The sequence below is a fragment of the Gymnogyps californianus genome, chromosome 2, assembly GCF_018139145.2.
Source record: "Gymnogyps californianus isolate 813 chromosome 2, ASM1813914v2, whole genome shotgun sequence".
NCBI lineage: Eukaryota > Metazoa > Chordata > Aves > Accipitriformes > Cathartidae > Gymnogyps > Gymnogyps californianus.
Genome location: NC_059472.1, coordinates 37,495,550 through 37,514,467, shown reverse-complemented (window position 1 = coordinate 37,514,467; position 18,918 = coordinate 37,495,550). Strand labels below are relative to the sequence as shown.

Sequence of the window (18,918 nt, the reverse complement as noted above, 5' to 3'; positions counted from 1 at the left end):
GTAATTCAAGCAGTGATGCTCTTTGCTCATGGGCTCTATCAGCATGTCTCGGGCTCTCTCAGGATGTATGGGTTTTCCATTTACATTCTTATGCTTGTGTATAGACACATAAACACCCTAAGCAGTCCTGAAACTCATTAGATGATATGTTTTCAATTAGAAATCTGATAGTAGAAGGTAGAGAATAGAAGAAGCAGAAACTGCTCTAGTCTCGCTGATGTTGTCAGAGGTCTGACTGTTGGAGGCTTCATCACATAACACACAAAAAACATAGTCACATACATGTACATACACAAACACCCCTCACATGCACGTATATAGTGTGCAACAGAATTTTAGGCTTCTGTTGGTACATTTGCAAAGAAGGAATGAAGGAAGAATGGCTCCTGTTGTCTGACACCGGTGGATAATTATAGCTGTGCTGTAGTTCACCTGGAAAGAGTAGAACTGCTCCTCTCTAATGTCTTCACCCTTGCAAATATTTTCAGCATCAGGACTGATTTCATCCTCACTTGCTCCTGCCAATTAAGGAACTTAATTGACAGCCCTGACTGCAAATCTCCTTCAGCTGCCCTTTATGTGCAGCAAAATGGTCCAGCGGCAATTAAGTGTGGGATTCCCTGTGCTTTCTAGAAGGACTTAGAAGGTAGTCCTAGTTGCTGGTGCAAAGTAATTTTAAGTTTCTGATTGAGCATGCTAGACATTTAATTGGCTCTAACTTTTCAGTATTTATTTGCTTTTCAGTGTGGCTGGTAAGAATAATTGTGGCAATAAATTGGGATTGATTCACGGGATTGCAGCAGCCGTAACACTGGCAGGAACAGAATGCGAACAATGCACAGCTTGAAGTTTTGAGTTTTGCAGATTTTTGTGGAACTATAACACAGTAATGGTCTTGCCACTCTACTTACACTGGTATAATTTTACACAGGGCTCTATACTGCAGAAAAGAACTCGTAGGCTATTCCTCAAGGGAGTCACTGAGGAAAAACTCATACACAATTATACGGTAATTGAATATCCGTTCTTACAAGTATAGATGCCACTAGGCTAAGTATATTTGAAAGACGTGAAACAGTCTTTAACAGACTCATTAAAAAAGTCAACCAAACCCCTATTTTTTTTCTTATTAAACTATTTATGGCTTGGTTCATTTTGTAGTTGTTGCTGCACTGCATGAGAAATGGAATAGTAAGCCCTGGGTCTGATCCTGCTCCCACTGGGGCTGTGCTGATGGCTTTGTTGAGCTCAGACTCAGGCTTCCTCACCAGTAACAGAGGAAGCAGATTCCTCCCATCTCAGAAAGTCCAGGCTTTCTGCATCTTGTGAGAACAATACACTCACTACCTGGGCTCTCCTGTTCTATCTTGCATCTTCCTACTAAAGTTTTCCTAGAATAACATTTTCCTTCTGAGCCTGGCAAGTGGTTTACAGACACATATTCTGATACACTGATGAATAACCTCTGCTGTCACCTGATGTTCCCTGTGTACCTGAAATATTCTACACATATCTGACTGGAACCCTAACTATGAGTTAGGGTAAAATCTGGACTGATGACAAAAGCATCTGGCTACATAAATATATTCGGCGTATGTGCAAAGTAAAATGCACACAGCCCTGGCTACTGAGCTAATTCTTTCCTTCTGGAAATAGGAATAGGAATAGCTCCATTTGGGCTGACAGGCTTTCTTACAGCATTTTCAGATGGGCTTTTGTTCTTCAAAGCCTTTTTCAGCATTTGCCTATGGAGCTGTAAACTATCAGATTTATAGCCAAGTGATCCTTTTCCCCTATGAGATATTTTTTCTGATTCCCTGAACTGCAATGACAGGATCAATTCAGGGATTACAATGGATAAGCAGCTGCTGTAGGGGCTAGAAAACAAACAAAAGGGAATGGAGTTGTGGCTTCAAGGCCTGCTAGGCTGGCTCCTCCCAAAGTTAAAGAAGTGCCTGGCTGTGCCCAGGAATTTCTTTTGTAAAAGCTACTGAAGAATGAGTGGTCTAACTCTATTATGCCAGGAATGTTCACAGAGCAGTAGCTTCTTTGCCACCTATACAAACAGCCCCGATCCCAGTCAGGCGTATGTGATAAAAAGTGCTTGTAGACCGCTGATGGAGTAGAAGTTATCAGTCAAGGCTCAAATGAAGTAGCACTTCAAAAATAATGCTTACAAAGGAAAATTCCAGAGCAGATAAACAGAATCTGCTGGGTCTGAGGAACCGAGCAAATCCTGGTTTCTTTGCAAAGCACTTGGGAATGTGACATTTGTTTCTGTCAGTCAGGTCCAACAGACTTAAAACCATGAAAGGGCTCATAAATCAGCAACAGGCTCCTCAAATTGTCTCCTAAACAAGAAAGAGCAGGAGACAATAGCCAGTTATTGGAGAGGTGTATGAGGCAGAGGGACAACGGATAGAGAAGAGGAGCCCTGGGGGACAGAGAGCGGGCAGTTCTGTAATACTCAGGTCACTGTGGTACTATCACCCTAAATATTTCTCTTTTGTTTGTTCATTACTGTAATAATTTGCAAATGATTAGTGTGAAACAGTGAACCTGCAAAAAGGTATTTCTGGTCTTAAACACTGGGTCAGGAACAAAGATTTGTACCATATCTATAAAAAGAGATTGTATTTATGAGAGCAAAGGACTGCACCAGAACATCTAAAATTTAAGGTTGGTGCCTGTGATTGTGTTAGAGCAGCAGCCAATCCAAAAACTGTGACAGTGATCTATAGCTAGAAAAATAAATAACTCCATGAGTTTGTACTTGAATTGCTAAAGAATTTGCTGCATTTTAGTCTATCATCACAACCATATGAAAATATTCCTTAACACTGCTATGCAACATACTTGTCATCTTTCATGAAAGTTGGAGGAGGAGCTCCACCATCATTTACCCCTGTCATACTCACCATCATATCTGCTCCAGTGGTCTTTGGCACAGGGACTGTGCAAAAAGTGTTCAAGGGTGTGGGGTGGTGCTGCTGCTGGTGGGAAGCACAGTTAACCAGGCTCTTATTTTTCTTCCCCACAGAAACTGAAAGAAACTTGATGTAGAACATGCTGGAGACAAGAGATACATACTGCTGTATACATACTGATGGCATCTCCCAGCTGCTACTTCCTTTGTCACTTAGTGAAAACCAGAAACTGGCATCTCCTGCCTTGAAAAAGAGTATGACTCTCTGTTCCCCACCTGCCTCATTTCTTACAACCTCAGACATGTATTGCCCTAAGAAACAGTTGCATACATGGCAGTGTACAATGCATAAGAGCTTTCTGAGAACTTGCTCTGGAGAGGTGGTGGTACTGTGGTCCTGGGGGGGGGGGGCTGGCAGGGGCAGCACAGGGGACCCTGCTCTGCCTGGCTGGGGCAAGAGCGGTCAGGGGCCAGAGCTACCTCCTGCTGCTTTGCAGGCTGGGATGGTGGCCAATCGGACTCAGTACATTTAGGCTTCCTTTTTGTTTCATTACTGTGGATGAGTTTGGTGGTTGAAGACATGCAAGTTTAAGCAACTTTACAGAACTCACAGCAGACAAATTTTAATCTGTAGGGCTGGCTATTTTTACTGGCAGTGCAGGTCTACATGCTATGTTCACCCCATCAGGGAAAAAAGCAATATTTTGTCACCTACAAGTTAATAGCACCAGCCAATGAAGGAATCAATTTATAATAATGATTAATAACAAAGCACTGTGGGCAATGGAGCTACAGACCAAAACTAATTTGTGGAAATTACTCAGCAAGTGATTATGACTAATGTGATTTGCCTTTGGGCAATTCATGAACCAAAAGTTAAATGTGTGGAATGAAACATTCATTATCCATTATTCACTCAGTATAGGCAATGGCATTTGTACTGTAGCAGAGCCTATACACTTCAGACAGGTTTCAGGGGTTTATTACACTAAGCATTACATGGACTTTTTTTTTCTTAAAAAAAAAGGGGCAAATATGCCTCCTAAGGAGCACCAGATGCTAAGTTTAAAAAATCTGAAGGGACTACACCTTCTGTAAAAGTGTATGAGTTAACCTTACAGCTCAGGTATTGGTAGAAGAGCAGTCCTGTTTGAGATCAAAAGGTTTCCATGTGGACTAAAGCCCCTGCGTAGTCATCCAACTTCTGCGAGTTTTGTCACTTACGCTGTGGCTAGACTGCCACTGCTGCCCAAGTTAATTACTGGGGGCATATTCTAAGATAATTCAAATACATCAAGACATATAGCCAATTCCAAGATGATCCTTCAAGGATGTCTCAGTGTAGGTTTCTGTAAACACACATTCAAGAAAGGACTCCTTTTGTGTCTGATCTTCTTCCCAAAAGGGATGGACCTCGCAACCTGCTGACTTCTATGGCATTGGCTTCAGCGTGGCAGAAGGTAAAGCTCTCCCCACTTCTTTCCCCACTGCCCTGGTGTTTCTTTCTGAAAGAAAGCAGCTAGAGCAGACTGTAAATGACAAAATCTACTCAGGAAAAATCAGTGGTAGGGACAGTCATTAAGAAGCAGGCAGATAAAACTAAATGAGTGAAAAGATACATTACCACTCTTTCCAGTGCCCGTTTATTTTCTTCCTGATTGTTTTCCCTTTGTCCAAATCAGTGGGGAGTAAGAAGGGGTATCTTTGCATTTGCTTTATTCTCTGCCTGACACCGAAATACGCTGCTTTATAATAGGACCATCAGGATAATTTTCTCAAACTTCTTTGTGATAAAGCCCTTCAGAAGGATACGCTCATTTGAACTGGACAGAGATGAGTTTTCCTTTTAATTCTTTGGATTATGAAACATAGGCCAGAGGCAAAGGCTAAGTGACTCTGCCTTACAAGTGTAGATTTTAAAGGCAGAAGGAAATGGCTGGAATAAACACAGAACACCATGAGTCTATGCTAAAACTCCCTCCACCAGACACAATGAGGGAGCCTGGGACAGGAGGGATTGCCTTCTCTTTCCCTTGCCAGCATAGATGGTCTGTTGTATGCAAGGAAATCCTGCAATGAGAATACGATCCATTTGTGCAGAATCTACTCTGTGTTTGCACTGTCCTGGGAATTTATTCAAAACATTTCAGTTGTGCCTGGATCCCACTGCGGGCAAACTGGGCTCCCCGAACTTGACTTTTGCACTGCAATTTTTGTGTTTCTTTGGGTTGACTAGTGGGGACTAATCCTGACATCACTAGAGAGCATAACTTTTGGCACCTTTGAAATATACCTCATCTCTAATAGACCACCTTGCCAGGGTAGAGAAACGTATGTCTGAATTTATACCCAAGTGCAGCTATCCTTCTCACTTTGAGAACGAAAGTGCTGTAACTTTTATTTTCACTGGCTTTTCTTGTTCTTCTAATACTGACAATGGTGGAGAATACTATCAGGCCATATCATAACTCAGGTTGAAGTCTTCAAATGGCTTTAAATAAAACATTAATGTTCTTCAATAGACCAACTACTTGCAGTTAATCCCAAAATACTTTCTCTGAAAGAAAGAGTGAAATTGGAGCTATTTGATGGTTATTTAGGTACAAAACTGTTGTGTTGTGAAAGGATCCTGGTTCCAGCTTTATCTTTCCCTTGAGGAACAGAACATGTGAGTAATATGACAGGTTGGTATTAATTTACTGCTCAAACCAAAATGGATTCAAAGGAGACGTGTCTTAAACCAATTCTGGTTTTCTGACTCTAAAATGTAAAAATCCAAAGCGCAATACTTGTAATTATAGCAATTTGTATATCTCTGTTGACCCCCCTGTTCATATCTCTGTTATTTGTCAGGCATACTATGTTAAGACAGCAACAGGTCTATATCTGCGCTTTGTTTGTAGCTTATTTTGCACTATTGGGGTTTTTTTGGTGCACTGTCTTCTATTTTCTCCTGAGCACATTTAAGCATTGTGCTTAAAGACTCATGTTTAAAAAATTGAATGTAAGTCCACTGTCAGTTGAGTTTCCAACTCTGGAAGTCTGGAGGTGGGGGAAGGACAGGGAAGACTGACATGGAGACTTAAAAAATTGCACAACTCTAAATACATGGTTCTTCAGAGGGGCTGATGACTTGCAGCTGCTACTGACTGGCTGGTATTGGCAGTACTTGGCACTTCTAAGAAGTGTCATTGTCGATCCACTCCTTCATGAGTGAATAACTTTTTTTTTTTTCTTTTTTGGAAAAGATAATGATAAGTTAACATTAAACATACCTATTACTTGTTAGCCCCCCAGGTGTCTCTTTCTGTCTGACCCCATGTAGATGGGCAGTGAAGCAGCTGCAGATGGAAGAGTCCTAAGACCTGAAATGCAGCCAAACCCAGCCTGTTTTCATGAAACTGGGTGTCAATACTCTCTCTCTTTTTTGAATCTTCCCTTCAACCTCCTCAGCTTGCTACCTCATCAGAATCAATCACTTTCTAATTAACCAGTCAGATTCCAATGCAGTTTGCCAAAATTTTATTATCCTGCTCTCAGAGTTATAGCATGCAATTATTTATTCAAGTTTCTACTGCTCCCACTTTGATGGAATTGGGTGAAGGAATCTCTTTTGGGGAGCCTAAGGGAGCTCTGTAATGAGAAACAGTTGCAGGAAGGTGAGTAACCCTTTTGCTTCGCAGGGTTTGCAATATGAGGAGAAAGGAAAAACCACATGTGCTCCCTTTTTATGTTCCAGCATCCAGGGGGAAGAAATTAATGCAAAAACCAGCTTCCACAAGTATTTCTTGGGTTTATGGTTAGATTTTTTTTCCTAATTGGGAGTAAAACAATTATCCTTTTTGGGGTATTACAGTAACATTCACAGTTGAGGGTCAGGCCCTTAGTAAGCACCGCAGAAACAAATATAAGACAATATTCTTTAGGAGAATTGGGCATTACAGTACAAAGTGCTATAATACATAGCATTGTGACACTCCCTCTGTTGAACATTGAAATTCCTCATGCAACATGTGCACAGGTTGGATGTCTTGAGAATGGGACTTACAAAAGATAGCACCTTGAGTGAGGAACTAACTGAACACATCATTAAGAAACGCAGAGGTGATGAAGAGAGCCTCAGCCTTCCTACTTAAAGCTAGTAAGGCATAAATGTCTTGACTGCTGGAGTATTCGCAGCAGTAAGCCTTCTCCTGGGCTGAGGTACCTAAGGTAGCTCTGTCCACTTTCTTAAAAAATGGTAGCAAACAAGCTTTGTCATAACTGAAAGACGGAATGCTTTTCAGGAGGGTATAAGAGCTCTTCCAAGATCTTCATTTTGTTTGATTTGGTATGCAGACTGAGATTTGATTTACTTGTATCCCAGATGTTAACTATTGGACTAGAAAATTCTATGCACCTTCGTTCTTTGCCTCAGTGAGAACACAATCATTTACATGAGGTTTCAACAACGGAGACAGAGATACATCGCAGACTGCCTAATAGTTTGCTGGAGTTGAAGGCAGTGAGCAGCCCAGAGGTTTTGCACATGCTCCCATCACTTTGGTACCACTGGTGTTCTGCTGTGACCCAAAACCGTATGTCACAGGACTGTCAAAGTTACCAACGTGTTCCTTTGTCTATGTCCATACAGCTCTTTTCAGCCAGACACAAATGAAGGCTTGAGTTTGCTGTGCCAAATGACTTTAGGTTGTGTCTGTGCTGCCTGTAGGGCTGCCCATCAAACTCCTTTACCTTCATAGGTACAGGGAGAAGACCGCCTGTGCCTTCGTTAGGTGTGCTGGCAAAGCAGCACTCTGCAGAGTGCTCTTGTGCTGCACTTCTACAGTGGCACCATTGCTTTTCATTTATATCTGCAGGAAAAGGCCAGGGAAGAAAGTTTTTGGCTTGCTAGTGACTCTCGTAGACACTCCCTCAACTGCCTGTAGAAAATTACCCTGCCAGAGAGATTTTCAAACTGAAGCCACTTCCTTTTTCCTATTCCTGTGTGTGTTCACATCGTGAATTAACTCAGTGTTTTAAATAAAACCATCAGCCAGATAATGAAGCATGCAACTACGCATGCTAGCAAGAAGTGGATGAGCGAAAAAAGCAAATTTGCAAGTGTGGCACATATATTATTTTAAGGCAATAAGTGTTTCTTGTTACAATTGTCAGGCATGATAAATCTAATTCATACACTATTTTATTGGGAAATTAGGAATTTAATGGGCAAAGGCTGCTTTCCAGAGTACAAAATAGCTTGAAGTAAAGTGCCAAATGAAAGGCATGTCAGTTAACCCACTACAGTCTTCAACAAAGATCAGAAAAAGAAGAGGAAAATAATCAAACTCACCTTAAGCCTGTTAAATGCAGCCCTCAGGATCTGCGTTTCCCTCTCGCTCTCAGGAACAACTCGTATGACTTTATCACTGCCAATAACAGAACATTGAATTGACACTTTTAGGCTCTCTGCAGCAGCACAATGCAACAGTAAATAGGTTCAGATAGCTACCGTACTTGTGCTCTTTTTCAGCATCTGCAAAATGTCGGGTGAACTGGAACTCTGCTTCTAAACTTGCTCCCTGGATTATGCACTTCCATAGCAAAGATTTGCTCTTTACAGATCAGGGTGTCAGCTTGACCCTCCATTTCTATGTAAATGCTTTTGTTCATTCCTTCTAATTTAAACCATTCAGGCTGACATCTTCCTTACTGAGTATCTGCCTCAGATCAAAACAATTATTTTCTTTTCCAAAACAAATAATCTGTTTCTGAGGACAAGATTAGGTAAGATACATTGCTTTTGTATGTTTAAACATTTAATGGGCTTTGAAGAGCCCAGTGTTCTCATGCGTTAAAGAGGGGACTTGACTTTAGAAGAGAGGTGTCCTTCATATCAGGGGCATGCCTTTTGCTTTATCCATTAAAGCTTGCACAAATTTGCTGAAGTAAATAGCTGTTCATACATGCTCAGAAGGTTCTAGATAATAGCAGCTCATTTTATGCACTTTCTTTAGCAGATCTCAACGAACATAACTTTGCGAACAGGAAACAAGAAACTGAATAGCTCTCCATTCAATGACCACCATCTATGTCATGAACCATGAGAGGCTGGAGACCATAGAAAATATAGGGGGTGGTCATGTAACTAAAACATCATTATCATAATCCATACACAAGAGGGCTGAAATAAATTTGCGTGTCCAATGCTAATTCTGGCATTTTCCTACATTTTGAGTTTTTGAATTTGTACTGTTGATAATCAGTACTTCTCTTCCAAGAGACCTTGGAGGTCATGCATATCTTTATTTCTACAGTCCCATCCACTAGCCAGAACCCCCTTTTAAAAAATTTCTTTCTCTCCAGTTTCCTCATTATCTGGGAATTTTATGCAGTAGATTTCCCTTGACATCGAGAGAAGTTTGTCCCTTAGATATATTGTGAACTCTCCCACTCTCCTGAAGCTTCTGAGTCTGCTCAGAAGATACTTGGCCAACTAGAAGCAACACTGGTGTGTGCATTTGCTGGCCTCATTGTTTTAGGAAGGCTCCCAAGCTGCTGCTGTTCTCAGCAAGCAGGCACCAGGTCTTGCCTTTGGTGTACTGCAGCTACAGCTCTGGTAGGACTCACCTTTGTTGCAAGAATCCTTAGTGCATATATAGGTAAGCATTAAATATTGTCTGTAAGTCGTTCAGAAGAATGCACTGGTTGTTGGGTTCAGTACTACTAATAAATACTGAATTCTGAAATGGCTTACCCAGCCTTTTTCTGGCAGCCATTTTCCCTTCCCCCATTCTTCTTTAGTCTTGTCTCTCTGGTCAACATCTGCTCCCCTTGGTTAGCCTCTGATCCTTCTTTCTGTCTGAGCTCTTCAGTTTTGATTCTTACCCCTGCTGAGCTTTCCCTATAGACAGGTCCCAAGCCTTAAAACTCCTAAGTCTTCCAACAGCTTCATGGCCTTGAAGTTTTTGGTCCAGTTAGACTCCAGGTTACGGCTGCAGTAACACTGATGTACCCAGGGAGTGGACCTCAGTCCATTCTGCTTGGCTGCTGTTGGCCTTACTTGACAAATGGTCTATGCCTAAGAAGGAAGATTTCTGAAAGCACTCTTGTTATTATTTGGCAGCTCTAAAATTTTAGGGGAAATTACTACGCTTCCAAGCCAAGTTTAACCTCCTGTATAGGAACTTACACAGAAAGGAATAAGCCTCTTAAAGTACTACAACTGTTGCATCTTTACAAGGAAAAAAAGATGCTTTTAATTTATCATACATACAACAGTAATATTCTTTCCCATTACTCACTTCTTTCAGAGTATTACATTGCTGTTAAGAAGGAAATGGGTAAGAAGAAGTAATGATTGCCCAGGACACGTGAAGGTGAAGTAACTAATAAAGATTCATTGGACATTTCTGGAAGGACTGGGACAACCGACACATAAAAACCAGATTTTAATGAAATAAGTAGCTAAGCATGTGTTATGCAGCTGTAATGGAATTTCGAAGGAACGGCTATCACTTAGGTACGGTCTTGAATTAATACACATCACTCTAAACTGTCTTGGATTAGCTCAGCAACTCTGTCATTTCCAATGCAATGAAAGACCTGCCTTAAAGAGGAAAATATTGGTGCTGTGACAGATTGATCACTTGACACATTGTTGGGAAATGCCTCAAGGTGTGGCTGGGTCTGCTGCTAGAGAGCTCATAGCAAACAGTTTAGCATACCTAGTACTGTTAGTATTTTATGAAAAGACGGTTAAGCCATTATGACAAGGCAGTTTCATTTTTTGTGCATGCAAGATGCAGGAATACACTGAATTCCTGAGAACTATCTGCTAACACCCACTCCTGCAGGCTAGCCAGCCAGAGGATAATCATTATACGTTCTTCAAAAAAGCACAGATACCAAATCTGGCTTTACTCCTGATATCTACCAGTCAAAGAACATAGTCCTAAGGTCATTTTTTAGCTTTACAGCTTTCCTAGTTACATTTCACACTAAAGAAATCAAACGATTACCTTAAACACTATGCAATACTCACTGAATTTAGGGTAGAAATCTAACAGCCTACCCAGTATTTAAGAGCCAACAACAAAATCTACCAGATCACAGACTAATGTGGCTGATAAATGGCAGCTGTACCCCAAACACTCAGATCCACCCCCTGGTGAGGTCCCCTGCCATCCCTCATGTCTAGCTGTTGAGGAGAAAGAAGCAAGTGATCATGTATACATCTAGGGAAAGTTGTGTTGCCTGCAGACATATGTCAGCACTCTGCTGATTTATGTAGGCAAGGTTATTTTTCTAACCATAATGTCTCTAAACTTTATTTTAAAGTCTATTTTTTTAAATTTCTAAACAAACAGCAAGATGGGATATATTTTGTAGAAATTAATAAAGAACTTTACATCTACCAGGACAAACTGTCAATTTACCCCTATAAACTAGGCTAATGGAATTTAAAGCTAGGACTTAGTGAGACCATTTGAGTTTTGTGTAAACACAGCTGAAAGCCTTTGCAAAGAGCAATACAGAGGCTTTATGAAATTAACTGACCAGATGAGAGTGGTAAGCAAAAAGCAGAAGCCAGACCGCTGGTGTCCCCAGGGACAGCCTTGTGTCTGAGCAAAATGGGTGACCAGCTGTTGACCAGCACTGACATGCAATGACTTTTTTTTTCCTTCATTACCCCCTTATATTTTCAAGAACAGTACGAAAAATGACACAGCTGCTTTTGAAACACAGAATATGCTACATGGGCCTGGGAAGGGTGATATTCCCTGCCACCAATGGGGACTAAAACCTATTGGTTTATATCTTTGGCTCTTTTCACTTACTTTTTTCCATTTACTTCATAGTTTTACTCATCTATGAACAGACCAGATGGATTCAATGAAACCATTCTGCAGCACATATACAACTTCTTTACTGATGGAATTAGTAGTTCTCTCTCATGAAACTTTCCTGCTGAAGTCACACAGCATGAACTGCATTTATGTAAATTCCTCATTTCCTTCAGGAAAATCCTTCTTATTGTTTTATTTTCCTGACCAATGTGAACCTTAATCAGCTCTCTCCTCTCCCATGGAATTCAATAAAAGTATGTTTACAAAGGCTTTACAAGTATTTTAAACACAGTTTGAGGAATGATATGTTATAAATCAAATAGCTATAGAAAAAATTGGAAAGAAAATATATCCCCATTTACAAGCATCCATTCCTAATGGTAGAGGAGGGATTATAGTTCTTGAGAACAAGCTGCCATAGCTCCTGCACTTAAGTGGTTCATTAAGGCTTGGGAACTAGTTACACACTGACAGACACATCTGAAAAAAGCTACAGCATGAAGGCCTCTCGTCAACTCCCAATATGCCATTAGGTATCATTTGTGATGAAAGATCGATGGCTTCATTCCCTTTTCTCTGCTAAACTCTTCTGCTTAAATATTCAAACATTAATTTTTTAATCTCTCTTCATTACAGGGATGAAGAGTTTCAACTGGGGACTCAATACGGTTACAAAAACTACTTAAATAAGGTTGTGCTCCTTCCTGAGATGTGATGGGCACATCTGGAACAGGAACTTTACAAAACTTCCTGAGCCCTTCTTTATGGTTTTCTGTATTACAGAAGGTGCTGATCCAAACAGAAGACAGCACCATTTGTATTTTCTAGACAGCATTATATATATTTTCTGCCTTTTAGTTATTAAGGCAGGAAAACTGATGTTATTTCTGGTATAAGGAAGAGCTAGCTAATCTATAATTTTGAATGAAAAAGATTTGCTTGGGTAATGTAGGCAGAAATGCTGAGGAGGCAAAATATGTTATTGCATGATATTTATCAGTGTAGCACAGATAACTTCTCTGAAAACTGAATTTATATGCAAGTTGCCCGCTAATTCCTGGGCATGGGATATCTGCATTTCATAGATGTGCTTCAGGTGCAAAAAGGGTTTCCTACTTTACCTAAGCAGGACACTTTAGGGACTAAACCAATGCTATATTACTAGCACTCTTCCTTTAAACAGCTTCATTCCAGAGACAGATGGTCTGGAAAGGTGAATGTCTGCAGAAATTCCAGTTTTCATTCCAACTAAGGGACAACGCGTTTCCAAATAAAGTTGGCCTCCAATGACTCGTGAACTTTGCATTTACAGCTGTCTAGCTTAAACACAGAAAGTGGGAACCAGTTGCTTCAGTGCATGTCTCTGTCTCAGGAAAAAAAAAGTGTGTGTATGGTAATGGATACCATCTTGCTTCACCAAGTGTCATCCAGTTGTATGCAAACAGAAGAGAGAAAGAAGGCAGTTACTCAGGGCAGAAAATAAAAAAGAAGTAACAAGACAAATACACACTTAAGTGAAACAAACAGGCCAAAGTAAGAAAGCAGACAACAACGAGATATGGTGCTAACTGCGCAGGATTAAGGTATGCAAAAACTTGGGAGATGCCCATTTTGATCCAAGGGGGAGGGCTGCAGTAGTCTGCTTAAATGAAACAGCATGTATACTCATTTGAATTCACTTCCTAAGAAATGTATTGTAATAACATGTTTGCATGAAGCAGCTGATGATTGTTTAGCTTGGATGTAATCCTTCCAATGACATATTTTATCAAGCACAGCTACTTTTAAAGAAAGGACCATCATCACTCCAGTAACAGAGATTATTGAAAGGAGCTTCTGCTATAACCCCATCTGCTTCTTTATTCCCACAGCTCATATATTTCTCCAGTGAGTTGCTCTGTGCTTTGTCAGGAAGCGATGTGGCATGGGCCTGACAGTACCAGGATGCTTCTCTGTCCGTCTGGGTGCTCCCCTGCCCAAACAGGAAAGCTTCCCCCCATCCTCCCTCTTCATCCTGACTGCAGAGGCATGTTGGACTTGTGTGGTGTGGCCAGACAAGCTTGGTTTACTGTCCTGATTAGGTTGTGGCAATCAAGCACAGGGCTGCCCAGCCAGTGCCCCTGGACAGACCTGATTACATCAGTTGCATACATTTTTATCCCTTTGCCTGTTCTTGACCCTCTCTTTCACCACGCTTGTACCTTGCTTTCTCTGTCCATCTCCTCTCAAATAAACAACTCAGCCCCAATTGCTTTTTCCCAGTTGATCCCAGCTTTGCTACATCTGTACCCAAATTTGGTATTTCTAGGTAATCTCAGCCTCATATGGTATTACTGATAGGGTTACCTAGGTATTGTTGCCCGCAAAATGTCCCCAGTACTCCCCTTCAATTACCTGTGAAACTCAACCGTTTCTCACATAACTCCTCCTTTACCTCCTGCAAGATCCAGCTGCCCTTCACAGTGCTATCTGACATTTTTGTCAGCTTCTCACATTGTCATATCCAGCAATTTCTCATGTCATGTCCCATAGTTTATCCACGTCCTGATCAGTTAGCTTAACTTCAGGCCAGGGTCTAGTCCACAGCCTGCATGTGCCTGCAGCTCCAGCCTTCCTCCACGCTAAAAGTCCACACAGAAGCTCATATGCTTTTCCGAACTTCAGAATTGCTTCAGTTTATTCTAAGCCCCACATACATTTTCAGACAACTGCAGCAACTATTTCCAAATTAAGTATCTCGGGACTCTGCACAGCAGATTTGCTCTTGACCTCAGTGAAATCAAAGAAAGAACAGTAAGTCTGAAAGAGGGTTGTTACAGAATTTAGATATCAAGAGCAGAAGGCTGAAGGGGCAAATGGTTCAGTGTTAGAGGTCTACATTAGACTTCTTGCGCTCCAACTTCCTTTAAGACCTTGAGCAAACCATCACACGTCATCCACAAGTGAGGTTAAGTGCAGGTTTGGCAGAAGGTTTCTTATACTGAGCTCCATATGCTTTATATCCACATTGCTGTCTGTCATTCAGTTGTGAAAACCACACACTGTGTATTTGGTTAGAGATATTTGCTGGTGGTCCCATTTGTTTGGTCCTTCTCTGCCCCATCCATTCCAATGGCCTGAGCAAGAGTCTGGGCTCTGTCCTGGTGGGTGTGCTTGAAGCACAGGTACTCGCAAAAGCATGGCATTCAGCCTGACTGTAGCTGAGGGCACGCTTGCCTGTAAAGCATGATGGACAAGCTTAGGCTTAGAGCTACACTTAGCTAGTGTAAACATGGCTCAGCTCCCCACCCCTATAAATGCAGATGACAGCATCTTTTAAACTTGTGGGGGTATCGAGACAATAAATAAATTCATGACTTTTAAGCTTCCAGATGGCTACAGTAATGGGAGCAATGCAGGGACCACAGATGGAAAGCAGTAAATATACATTTTACAGAAGCTAAAGAACAAAATTCTACAACTCTTCTTAAGTCTTGAAACATTGTGCATTTACCCGATGATAGACTTCAGTGGTGTCACAAGCACTGTAAGAGATCATCTCTAAGCCTAGAAAGATATGAAACCTCCAAGAGTCCATTGGGCTGACTTGCCATGCGGGGCTCAGTTTCCTCTGCTTGCCTTTGATCTTAATAGCGAGAAGCAGATACACTCAGACATGTACAATGCTGAGAAATGGACCAGGCTTCTTCAAACCCTGTTTTCTATTACAGACGCACACACACGAGGCAGAAGAGCATTTGTTCTAATGGTTATACCTTACCCTAGAGTTATCAAAGACTGTACTGCATGAAACTGGACAAAGGCATCAGTTGCCTAGTAGGTCTTATAATGCCTCAGAAAGACAGTAAATGCCATTGCTCGTGGTTCACTCATGGTGGGGAAATAAAAATCAGCGTTTCTGCCTAGTCACCTGAAAACTACATCCTTTCTCAGAAGTTTAAACCTCACTATTCCTTGACAACTTTGCTTTTATTAAAGCCACAGTACCATCACACCATGTGGACACGGCATTGGCTTTTCTAGTAAATCTGTTTGAGACTGAAAAAAATCAAGACTAATCTGCACAAAGAAGGTAAACAATGTTAAGCTACAATTTATGTCTTTCAAAAAATTTAATAGTGAGGCTTTATTATTTGGTGCTACTCCTTTGCATCCTTTTTTCAACTTCATACTTTTTTCAACATCCTATAAAAGCTTTTTTTCAAATAATCTACTATTTTCCACATCTTGAGGTTTTTCCATACATGAGTCTCCCGGTAACACAGACAATTTGCCATCTTGTCTGTATGCAAAGAGGGTGTGCAGAGGATCCTTACCTTTCAAGGTTCAGTGCAAAAATTAGTAGGTGTTGTACTTCTTTCCTTTTATGCTTTTCCACAGACAATGAATTGGTATTTGTAAAATAACGAACAGCAGAGTTCAAACAAGAGATGTCCATGCTCTCTTGCTTTGGAGACAGCTATGAAATTGTGAAATATGCTCAAAGGTTGGAAATAACCACCATTTTTGGCTGTTCAGGCAAGCTACAAACCTGGAAAATATGAAGTACTACATTTTCAATGAAAGCAGTCTTCTACAGTCTTTAAAGAAAATTTTAAAGACTGGTAGTTTTCTGATAAAATTGCGTAAGTTGTTACCACTGCATACTAAACCCTAATGTTACCATGAAAAAAACATGGTAAAATTGATTTACCATATACTATTTTTAAAAGTGTTTATATTAAAATTCTCATATACCCAGAAGTAAGTAAAATAACAATTTTTTCTGATACTAATGAATAGCTTACCACACACAAATGTAAGGTCTAAAACCTTCCTTTAGAATGTCTGAAGTTCATAGAAAATCCTTAATTTATAGAACACAAACTATGTGGACTTCACTTTTTATGAGCTATGGTTTTACTTGACCTGCCACAACTAAAGAAGGGAATCTTTCAGTCAAATACCTGCACATTTCCAACTGTGTGACAACCACTGAATGGGGTGTGTAATTTGTCTGCCTTAATGACTTCTCAAGGACCAGACAATACTTCAATCTTTGAAAAACAGAAAGGAAGAAATTGTTACTTTTATTTTCATGAGTCATGCTCTTCACTTAAATTTGTTTTTTGGGGTTTTTTTTTTTAGGTTTTTTTTATGAACAGAATCTCTATAGGAGGCCCATAAAAAACTTGCCAAATTTATTATGTAGTTTCCTTCAACAGCAAAGAGGGAGATCTTATGACCAGCAGGTCGTTTCTAGCACTCTGTTCCTCTCATTGCTTGTAATGAATTCAATCCAAAATGATTCCCATCTTTGGAGAAGTAATTTCATAGAGTAACAGAATAATTTTGGTTGATGGGATTATCTGGAGATCATGTCATCAGATACCCTTGTCGCTCTTCTCTGTACCTGTTCCTGGTTTTCTGCTTTTGAGCATGGACCAAAAGTGCTGTGTAAACTTTGTTACTCCTTTGAAAAGTCTCCACTCCTACAAACTCAATTTTATGGTCCTAAAACACTGGAGCTCACAGTCATCCTACAGCTGAATACTACATTGCTATTTTTTTTCTCCTCGATCCAACCCAAGGATATGCAGTTACAGGAGAAATTCCTGTATGCGTGATCTTTAAATTTGAACTATTGAATTTCATCCTAATTCTTTTAATTGAGTCATTAAGTCAATCAAGTTTTTCTAATACATGTCTAGAACCTTCCTTGAATAAATAACTTGAGAAAATAAATGTGAGATAAAGAAAAACTCTTTGTATTTTTGTGGATAATGATAACTCAAGGCATAGAGAATGAGGGATAAAAGCATGAAGCAATTCCTGTTGCTGAATGGGACAAAGTCTGGAAGTATTTCGTTATTCCTGATAGGCAATCTCTTGAGCTTAATTTGAGACCCTGATCCTCAAGCTCTCATGAATGTATCAAAGCTTTCAGCGTTAGCAGGAGGAAGTCTGTACTCATTACTGTACTTGGCACAGAAACACAAATAACTGGTAAATGTACGAGTTTTAAGTGTATAAAAAAGAGATCAGAGGAATTGTCTCATACATATTTTAAAAAGTAAATGTCAAGATGATGAGCTTAGTTTTAATTTAGGGCTTATCATTAGTGTTTTCTATGTATTTATTCATTTATGCAAGTTACAGCAAGAAAGATGAAAATATTTATGGAGTAAAAAAAGATGTTATAGCGTGAAATACTGCCGCATCGAGATGTCTGTAGCATGTTAAGTTTCCCCAAACTATTCCGTCATGACTTATTACCTAGTTTGCTTCCACAGAGTGATTTTGTATTTTAAATTCATGGAAAGGACACCTTGAATGTCACCGTACAAATAAAGGACAAACACGACATGCCTCTCCACAGTTTTGCAGGAGGATAGGATCCATAGATTTCAAAGCTGGGGAATACACCAAATTTACTGAGTGTAGTAAGGAAAATCCTGGGTCTACTTCTCTTTTTGCTGGTGTTACTGCAGTAGGCTGGTGTAATTCCATTGATTTCAAAGGAGTTACCTCTTCTTGCTAGGTTAAGCAAGAAAAAAGCAGCAGGCTTTTTCTTCATGACAGGACAATCAGTTATTCCCGTGTTTCAGATAAGGGCAATAAAGACCTGGGTGCTGAACTGTTCATTAACTTAGTATGCTATTTTGAAGATGAAATTGTAAATCTGCAAGCACTAAGCCCAGGAACAGTTACACATGATGTTAACTGCTAAATCCTACAACAGCAGTCGACTGAGAGTCTCACAGGGAGCCCTCTTATTTTCCCTACAGGGAAATGAACAAGGTGACGATGTTGACCTGAGATGGCAATACTTTGTGCCCAGGTGAAGTGTCTCTGACAACAGGGATGAGGAGAGTCCCTCAGCAACGGGACACCTTGCACACCTAGACCGAGGTGAAATGGTATTTGCAAATTTGTCTTGAAACAGTCTGTATAGCAGAATATCTTCCTATCAGCTGAAAATGATACTGCAGGAAAGGAGCAGATTAAATATATAAAAAGCAGAGATGTAAGATAGAGTCTTTGAATTAAAAATGCTAGACAGTTGGTCTCCATGATCCCTGGTACACAGTGTCATTTTTGCTCTCTACCAACTGCCTTGAATAAAGAGACCAATGAGACAAACCTAGCAGTAAGTCGAGCTGCCTGCAAAAGCTACAGCTA

General features: G+C 40.4%; 1 protein-coding gene across 1 annotated transcript in view; it reads right to left on the bottom strand.

Moving 5' to 3' along the window:
- The window catches only part of CPA6 (carboxypeptidase A6), an 86,329-nt gene that overhangs the window by 40,138 nt on the left and 27,273 nt on the right, over positions 1 to 18,918 (bottom strand). The window contains exon 2 of the mRNA XM_050915705.1: positions 8,262 to 8,337. Coding sequence (XP_050771662.1) covers positions 8,262 to 8,337 — 76 coding nt within the window. The remainder of the gene's footprint in view (positions 1 to 8,261; positions 8,338 to 18,918) is intronic.